The sequence below is a fragment of the Indicator indicator genome, chromosome 2, assembly GCF_027791375.1.
Source record: "Indicator indicator isolate 239-I01 chromosome 2, UM_Iind_1.1, whole genome shotgun sequence".
In the NCBI taxonomy this organism is placed as follows: Eukaryota; Metazoa; Chordata; class Aves; order Piciformes; family Indicatoridae; genus Indicator; species Indicator indicator.
The window spans coordinates 30,698,644-30,708,315 of record NC_072011.1 but is presented as its reverse complement, the minus strand read 5'-3'; the positions used below and the strand labels follow the sequence as shown (position 1 = coordinate 30,708,315).

The 9,672-nt window shown below is 47.0% G+C and overlaps 1 protein-coding gene across 1 annotated transcript in view; it reads left to right on the top strand.

Annotated features, from left to right (window-relative positions):
- The first annotated feature begins 232 nt into the window (after positions 1-232).
- The window catches only part of EGLN1 (egl-9 family hypoxia inducible factor 1), a 38,597-nt gene continuing 29,157 nt past the window's right edge, over positions 233-9,672 (top strand). Inside the window, exon 1 of the mRNA XM_054399313.1 lies at positions 233-1,117. Coding sequence (XP_054255288.1) covers positions 233-1,117 — 885 coding nt within the window. The remainder of the gene's footprint in view (positions 1,118-9,672) is intronic.

The following is a 9,672-nucleotide window of genomic DNA, read 5'->3' as shown; positions in this document are numbered from 1 at the left end:
GGCGTTAGAGGCACGGAGAGGGCGGCACAGGCCCCCGCGGCAGTCCCTCGCCCAGAGGAGGCCGCGGGCTGGCGGAGGGCGGCAGGGACCGCGGCGAAGCCGGGCGGCCATGATGCAGTGAGCGCTCCCTCCTCGCGCGGCTGGGCGGGGGCCCGCGTTAGCGCCGCTCCCGTCCGCCTCCTTGCATAACCCCTCGGCGGCGGAGCAGGGCTGCGGCGGCACCACCAGCGCCATGGCGAATGACAGCGGCGGCGCGGCCGGTCAAGGCGGCGGTGAGAGCGGCAGCGGTAGCAGCGGCAGCAGCGAGCGGGATCGGCAGTACTGCGAGCTGTGTGGGAAGATGGAGAACCTGCTGCGGTGCGGGCGCTGCCGCAGCTCCTTTTACTGCAGCAAGGAGCACCAGCGCCAGGACTGGAAGAAGCACAAGCTCATCTGTCGCGGCGGAGGCGCGGCGGCCGCAGCAGGGGGCGCTGCCGAGTCCCGCGGCGGGCACCCCCCGTCGACCCGCGCCCAAAGCGCCGGGGCCGCGGCGGGATGCGGCAGCTCGGCTGCGGCGGGGAAGGGCGCGGCGCCGCCACCCCCGGAAGCCCCCGCCGAGACCACCCCGCTAACCAGCAACCACGTCGCCGCCGCAGCCGCCGGCGGTGAGGCGGAGGCCTCGGCTCATTCCCCGTCCCCCTCCGGGGAGGCAGTGCTACTGTACCGGGACAAGTTGAACCTGTACGCGGGCGGCGTGCAGGCAGGACCCGCCGGGGCCGCGCTGCGCCCCAACGGGCAGACAAAGTCGCTGGTGCCGCAGCGGCTGGCGCTGGAGTACATCGTGCCCTGCATGAACAAGCATGGCATTTGCGTTGTGGACGACTTCCTTGGCAAGGAGTTGGGCGGGCTGGTGGCCCAGGAGGTGCGGGCCCTTCACCACACTGGCCGCTTCACCGATGGGCAACTCGTCAGCCAGAAGAGCGACTCCTCGAAGGACATCCGCGGCGACAAGATCACCTGGGTGGAGGGCAAGGAGCCGGGTTGCCAGACCATACGGCTCCTAATGAACAGCATGGACGATCTCATCCGACACTGCAACGGCAAGCTGGGCAACTACAAAATCAACGGCAGGACGAAAGTGAGTGTAGGAACCAGGATCCCCGGTCCCCCCCGTCCTTCCCCCATTGCAGCTGGTGGGGAGGTTGCGGCGGGGGGCGGGAGAGAGACGACGGAGCCGGCTTTTCTCCGGGCAGGGTCGTGTGCGCGCGCACGTGTGTCCTGTCTTTGGGTGTGCGTGCGTGTGCGCACGTCCATTTCAGTGCCTGTGTGTCCTATCGGTGCGTGTGTCCTGTCGGTGCGTGTGTGTCCTGTCGGTGCGTGTGTGTCCTGTCGGTGCGTGTGTGTCCTGTCGGTGCGTGTGTTTCCTATCGGTGCGTGTGTGTCCTGTCGGTGCGTGTGTGCCCTGTCGGTGCGTGTGTGTCCCGTCGGTGCGTGTGTCCACTGCCGCCCCACTTCCCGGAGCTGGCTCCCGCCCCGCCGCGGCGGGATCCCCAGCCATGGGCTCAGGCGGGCTTGGCCCCTCTGCCTCGGCGGCGGGCGGGTGTCCTCCGCGGTCAGCGCCCGGGGATTGGTCTCGATTGAGAGAGGGTGTGAAAGGGTTTGTTTGCCTCTTCCGTTTTCCAGAGCAGGGGCGTGAAAAAAGCAATCTCATTTATGTCCCAGCTTTTTGTTAAAAACTTGATCAGGAAGCTTATCCGCTAGGCTAAAATTGAAATACAGCTTTTCCTGTGGTCTCCTGAAATGTCTGAAAGGTCCTGAGGACGGGAGGGTTGCGTGTGCCGGGCTGTAGCAGCGCGCACCTCATCCGTAACGGCGCTTGCTGAGCAGTATGAAAAACCTGTGTGCAACGTCTGCAGGCTCGCAAGAGTGGGTGATTCCTGGCTCATAATGCGGCCTGCCGAATGTTGAACTTGTAAAATACAGATGGAAGACCCGAGTCGGTGAGTGAGTGCCCCGGTGGCATTGTGTGACCCTCTGGCAGTTGGTGCTGCAGTGGGCAGCAGTCATAGCTGTGAGGAGCAGGGAAGAGAAATGTGAGATTTAATTTTTTTTTTTTTAATTACTATATCAAGTCTCTCTTCTGCAAAAGCCTTACTCATTAGCAGTATTTTGAGACCAGAGTTCTGAGTCAGAATCTCCCACTCTATCAGCCCAATTTGCAGTTCCTGCAATTCCTTTCTTTAAATAAAATTCCCGCCCTTGGTAGAGGATTAGTAATGAATATTCATCAGTAAATTTTCAGTTGAAAAAAGACGGGAAGCCCCTTCACATTTTACTGCTTCTACTAAAACATAAGGAACTAGTGAATTGGTAGGGACCATCCTGATGTGGCAGTTTCACTGTCACAGACAGACTGTTGTTGCTGCAGCTGCAGAATCTCAGCTGATAGGAAGCTGTGGGAGGGAGGAGGTGAAAAACTGGAAGGCATGAAACAGTCTTGGATTTGTTTGGGCTATGAGAAGCTCCCAGGATAAAGAAAAGTAGGTGGGAGTTTTTCTTTTTTTTTTTTTTTAAATGCTGTCTTTGCATACTTTTAGTTGAACCAGTACTGTGCTAGAACTTTTTAATGGGAACGTGGTCTAGTTTCCTCCTAGATTCCTGTTAACCTGGACTTTTCTAAGCCGATTCATCTTTCAGACAGCCCCAAATCTCTTAAAGGCCCCAATGTTTCAAACTTGCACTTTAAAAATGTCAGTGGCTTTGCTGTGTTTCAGTTTTGTGCAGTAAAGAGATACACTGCTTCTGGTTTTATGTGAGATTGTATGCTTCTGTGAATAATAGTGCCAGGGCTTTAGCAAAGGACTTTTGGAATTGCAATCCTGGATCGTGCACATGATTTCTGGACTACTGTATCTTGTAAGTAGTAACTGATACTTTTGCTAATTGTGAAAAATAGAGAAAAATATCTTCATGCTGCATGCCTTTGTGGAGCAACAGCAAAGCGATGAAGATTATTTCTTTCTACTTGATTTTCAGTTACTGCTGAATCATAGAATGTTAGAGGCTGGAAAGGACCTCCAGAGATCATAGAGTCCAATCACCCCTGCCAAAAGCAGGGTCACCTAGGGTAGTCCTCACAGCAATGCATCCAGGCAGGTTTTGAAAGTCTCCAGAGAAGGAGATACCACAAGATCTCTGGGCAGCCTGTTCCAGTGCTGACTGTAAAGAAGTTTCTCCTCATGTTGAGCTGAAACCTTGTCTGTTCAAGTTTGTTTCCATTGTTCCTTATTACTGTGCAGAGAGCTTGGCCCCTTCCATTTGAACCCCACCCCTCTCATATTTATAGACATTGATGAGATCTCCTCTCAGTCTTCTCTTCCCCAGACTAAACAGCCCCAGGTCTCTCAGCCTCTCTTCATAGGGGCTCTCTGTTGGAGGCTCTCCAGCAGATCCTTGTCTCTCTTGAACTGGGGAGCCCAAAACTGGATGCAGTATTCCAGATGTGGTCTCACCAGGGCAGCATAGAGTGGGAGAAGAACCTCCCTCGACCTGCTGGACACACTTTTTTTGATACATCCCAGGATCCCATTGGCTCTCTTGGCCACAAGGGCACATTGCTGTGCCATGGACAATTTGCTGTCCACCAGCACTCCAAGGTCTTTCTCTGTGGAGCTGCTTTCCAGCAGGGCAGCCCCTAACCTGTACTGGTGCCTGCTGTTATTCCTCCCCAGATGCAGGACCCTGCACTTGTCCTGATTGAATTTCATGAGGTTTGCTTGCACCCAGCTCTCCAGCCTGTCCAGGTCACCTTGGATGCAGCACAGCCTGAGGGGTGTCAGCCACACCCTCTCTCCCCCCCACCCCGAGTTTTGTATCATGAATGAACTTGTTGAGGGTGCACTCAATCCCCTCATCCAGGTCATTGATGAAGATGCTAAACAAAACTGGACCCAGTACTGATCCCTGGGGCACACCACAGGCCTCCAGGTTGACTCTGTGCCACCGATCACAACCCTCTGAACTCTGTTGTTGAGCCAGTTTGCAATCCACCTCTTGGACCAATTGTTTATGCCACATTTCCTGAGCTTTTCTATGAGGATGTTATGGGAGACAGTATCAAAAGCCTTGCTGAAGTCAAGATGTATGACATTCACAGCTCTTTCTTCATCTACCTGCTTGGTCATGGTTTCATAGAAGGCTATCAGATTAGTCAAGCAAGATCACTCCTTGGTAAATCCATGTTGGCTACTCCTGATCACCCTCTTTTCTTCCATGTGGTTAGAGATGACCTCCATGATGATCTGCTCCATCATCTTTCCAGGGAGATGAGGCTGACTGGTCTGTAGTTGTCTGGGTCCTCCTTGCTTTTTTTTGAAGAAGGGAGTGACATTTGCTTTCTTCCAGTCATCAGGAACCTCTCCTGTTATCCAGGACTTTTCAAAAATGATGGAGAGAGGCTCAGCAGCAGTATCAGCCAGCTCCCTCAGCACCCATGGATGCACTCCATTGAGGGCCATGGATTTGTGTGTTTTCAGTTGCTGCAAGTGATCTCTAACCCAGCATAGTGTTTTCCTCCCTCCAGTTCTGCTCCCTTGTTTCCAGAGACTGAGGTTCCTGAGGGCCAGTCTTAGGAGTAAAGACTGAGGTAAAGAGGGCATTCAGCAACTGTACCATCTCTGCATCCTCTGATACCATATCTCCCATCTCATTCAGTAGTGGATCCACCTTTTCCCTGCTCTTCCTTTTGTCATTGATGTATTTGAAACAGCTCTTGTTTCTTTCACCTCCCTGGTAAGACTTTGTTCCAAGAGAGTCTTGGCCTTCCTTGTCACATCTCTACTTTTCTGGCAATATTTCTATAATCCTTCCAGACCTTTTTTCCACATATTGTAAACCTCCTTTTTCTTTTTTTTGAATTTTTCCAAGAGTTCCCTGCTTAAGCATCCATGCAGATCTGCTGCCTCTCTTACTTGATTTTTTTTCAAGAGAATAGATTTTCCTTGAACTTGGAGGAGGTAATGTTTGAATGTTAACCAGCTCTCTTGGGCCCCCCTTCCTTCTAGAGCCATAGCCCACTGTATACTTCTAAGTAGAGTTTTGAAGAGGGCAAAGTTAGCCCTCTTCAAGTCCTCTGTATTAGAAGGATCAGATCACTAAAGGTGTCATGTTTTTCTCCTTGGTGTTAAAGAAATGCATCTCACCTTCCCTTGCTTACTTCCCCATGAAAGTCAATGCTTGTAGTGCTTCAGGCAAGCTCAGTTCCATCAAGTGTCATCAAGAAAAGAATGAAAACTGTGGGTTGCTCTGACAGATTGACCCAAGTTGAATAAACAGAAGCAGTTGGTGAGAAGAGATGGACACGTCAGTGGAAGAGATTGATTTGTTGAAACCTGGTTTGTTGGGGTTTGGGAATGTTTGTTCATAAAGTCAGCGGGGATAGGAGAGATCTCACTTTCATCATCTGTTTTTGTGTATTTGGAGAACTGCACGTTTCCGCTGCCAGTAAAGCCACAGTAAGCTGAGCTGAAGGGTTGTGGCAGGGGTCTAGCAGTGGAAGCTGCTGTACATTCCCTCAGGGCTCATGGCTGTTTAGAGCGGGGAAAGGGATGATGTAAAATAAACCCAAAGACACCTCTTGGTTATCTGAAGTAGTTTTTTTCTTCTCTTTTTTTGCTCCTGATTTTTCTGAATAGGGGTTTGATTGTGTTGCTGCTGGAGTCCTGTTATACATTTTATTCTTAGCAATATATATAGATGGGTGTGTAGTGGAGATTCCGCCATCGCTGCGGCAGGTTACTCTGGAGCTTTTCTGTTAGCGCACTTCTGTGTGATGACAGCTGCTTAGCTCATGTAGTTAAATACATTCTGCCTTCAAATCTTGGTGAATATTTGGGACTTGCATTCACAGTGAAGTTTTTTTGGTTTTTGTTTTTTTAAGTTGTGATCCTTGTGTAATATTTATTCTTACTGATTTCAAGTAACAGGACCAGAATGCGTTGAAATGTAGTGCGCTGACAAACTGAGCTCTTAGAGAGTTATTTTACTATATTCCTGCACATGTATGTTGCAACACTGTGGTTTGCATAGTTGGTGTGTGGAGAACTTGGTGTACTACTTTACTGAAGGTGCTAAATAAACCAATTTGCAGTGTCATGGTGAGATTTGTAATTCTGCACTGTCTGAACCAGCAAAATTATTCCAGCCCTTGGGGATCTCTCTGCGCTCTAAAGCACTACCAATACTAGCCACACAAGGTGATGGATTGGCACAATATTAAATAATTGCAGATTGGTACAGCACTTTGGGTAATAGGGGAGCTACTAGAATTGGGCTGTGTTCATAAATGTCAGGGTTGTTGTGCTGTGGACATCTGGAGTGGTGAAGTCTAGGAGTCTGTGTTTCCTCAGAAAGTAATTTATTGAGAAATCAGTTGTGCAGTGTTGTAGCTTTGAGAAAAGGGTGATTTTGTATTAACAATTCAAAAGATGTGTTTTGTGTTTGTTTTTTTTTTTTAAAGCCTAACCTTATGTATTTTTATTTTATTAGACCTTTAAATTAAAAACAAGCAGAAAACCCAAACCACTTGCAGCCAGTTATTTTTTGTTGTTGTTGTTGGTTTCATTACAGTGTCATCTTAGAAATCTGGCTTTATTTTTGACCATTGTGCAAGGCTTGACATTATGTCACAGGAGCTTTTATTGAATTTTTAACCTTTACCAGATCTAGTTCAAGCTCTGTAAACAAGCACATCCTATTAGAGGGCATGAACAATAAGTAATTCTGCTCCACAGTGTGCTGAAATTCCTACCCTCTTTCTATTGCTGAGTCCTTAAAAATGTTTTGTTAACTATATATGCCTGTAAGTTCTTAGAGTTTTATTCTCTGTGCTTTAGCAGCTTTTATAGAATTTATAGAATTGAATGGATTGTTGGTGAAAACTTGTAATGATGCTTTTGATCAAGGCTATTTGGTTTTGGTGTTGGGAGAAAAATAGCTGTAGATAAAATGGGAGAAATGGTAACTAGATTACCACTTCCAATTTAGTTGAGGCATAACTTGTATGCCTGTTGGTGGTGTTGGCATTGAACTTGCCTTCTGCAATTTGTCTACAAGCAGTACATGAAAAGGGGAAAGAAATGGGCCTTGTAGGCAATAGCTTGTGAAGCTATCTACCGGGGGGGGGAAAAGCTACACTGTTTTAATAGAAACTATTTTAAACTGATTAACATTTATCAGGGCTGGTCTCTTAAGGTAAAGGACATGAAACAAAGTATAATGTTAAGTATGAACTCCCTGAGATTTAACGGTGTGCTCTAGATTAACTGTGCTAACTACCTAGAACCCATCTATTTAAGCTGATGTGGTTCTGTTTAGACCTCACCATCAGCAGATTACTCTCCAGCCTGAAGAGTATCTATATAGCAGTAGATGCAAACTAGATGACTTATTTGGGGGCATATAGACTTATTTGTGGACAGTACAGCAGCAGGTGTAAGACAATGGCTGTTTACTCAGAAGTCCTGACTTACTGCATTCCTTGCTTTTGTTCTCTTAGTCTCTTTCTTTCTAGACTATTTCCTTCTTTTCTCTAGCAGATGGTGGCACATATTTGCAGACATGAGCTGTAGTGTCTCTACTATTTCCTGTTATTTTCTAGAGATTTTTTTCTTCCATCTTTTCCCAAAATACTAATTCTCTTCCTTTTTCTTACCAGCTATTACATTTGTACATGCATGTATTTCTACTTCTTGTCTGTCCTAATTTAGATAGTCACTGGAGTTACAAACCTCATCAAACTCAGGGAATGAAGTCCTCCTGAATCTCACCCAGGTAGAAGGTTTTGCTCCTTCACCACACACAGAGACTGAGAAGGGTTTAAGGGTAGAAACAGTTTTATGGTTTGTTGGGTGTTTTTTGTTTGGGTTTTTTTCCCTAGGTTTATCTTTCTCCTATTGTGGACTCTGCTAATAATCCAAAACTAAATAAAAATGTGAAGTTTGCATTCTTTACTGGTATTGCAATAGTTTTGGGACATCCCAGTCATGGATTTGGTTCCTAGTAATCACCCTATAAAGACACTTCTGATGTATCAGCTGTTCATGCTTCTGCTTCCATCACTCTCTACACCACTGACCTCCTAACCCTAGCCCATGCTCTTTATTGGTAGGAGATTGAATAGGCAGTTTGACAGTCTCTGTTACATCCTTTCAGTTTTTAAATTGTTCCTACTCCACGTAACCTGTCAGAAGACCTACAGTTCAGATTGCTGCATTTTCACCTTCTCCTGTGTCTACTAGTGGGCCAGTGGCACCTGTTGCTTCTCAGCCACTAGTGGCGTTAAGAATTGCTTTGTTAGCTACACCTTGTGCAAACCTGCTTTTCTACTTTTTCTTGAAATTGTTGAATTGCATAATTGCTCATCTTTTATTTTCCCCGTCTCAAATCTCAAAATAAACTGATCTGATTGTAAATCCTTTAACTGCTGCTTATAATTCCCTGGATGCTCATCAGTTTTCAATATGATGCTGTGCACTAGAGCATCCTGAGGTATTTTGAAGACCTAGACGGCTCTGAATTTAGGCTAGTCTATTTGTGCCCTATTAAGTTAGCTTATTTCCAAGATAATAGTGTTCCTTTAGACCATACTCCTGTGGTGGTTTTAAGACTGTCACAAAGTTCAAGCAGAGAAAGCAAAAGAATGCAAATAAGTCACTATTGAGTGTAAGAAAGCAGAATAATGATTATTCTAAACACTTCCATTGGAGAGGTAGAAATGTTCAATAATCTCTACTCAAAACAAAGTTGGGGCAATCTGAGTTCTCAGCTTGCTTGCGGGGCTGTCTGGCTGCTGCTGCTTCTGTTCTGGCTGAAGATAACACACTGACCCTGACAAGCTAAGTCTAACAGCCTCTCTGCTTCTTGACTCTCTGCCTTCTGCCAGGGGAGTCTGGGGGGAGTCCTTCTGGTTGGGGAGGAGGCCCCTTGGGGGAAGCAAAGGGAGCTTGGTTGTGCTTTTCTGTTGATTGTACATGTTTGTAAATGTTGTGAGTAGTGTGTATTTGTACATATTCATTGCATTTCATCATAGATTGTAGATCTGCTTGTAAATACAGCTTTCATTTGCTTCCAGACTGAGCTAGCCTGGTTACTGTCGGTGGGGGGGATTTCAGCTCTCACACTGTTACAACTCCTCTAAGAATGCATGGGTTTCTCATACCCTGCTGATAGCTATTCTGTAAAGACGAAAGAAGAGACCCTTTGCTCTGGGCATATATTTATTATGCAGCTTTTCTATAAACATGTTAGATTAATGTTACCAAGGATAGAGAAATGTAACTAAGGAGCAGTAATCAGCTGGTAGAGCTGAAGCTTTCAACAGCCCTGTAGCACAGAAAGGGGGCAGAGGCAAATGGGAGGAGGATAGGTTAAGTCTGAGTTTTGCAGATGCTGTTTAAAATAGCATACAAGAGACTTGAGCAAGATTTCTGGATGTTCTTTCTGCTGTGTCCTATTTTGCAAAACATAACCATGGACGTATGTGACAATAAGAAGACAGATGAAAATCAAGAGGTAGACAATAAGGACTTGGCAACTTAGCAGGTACTGGAAACTGGTGATGGTGGCAGAATGTCAGTAGAAGGAAAGCAAGTATGGAAATGAGTATGGGTCTTTGCTGCAGCTCAGGCGAATCCA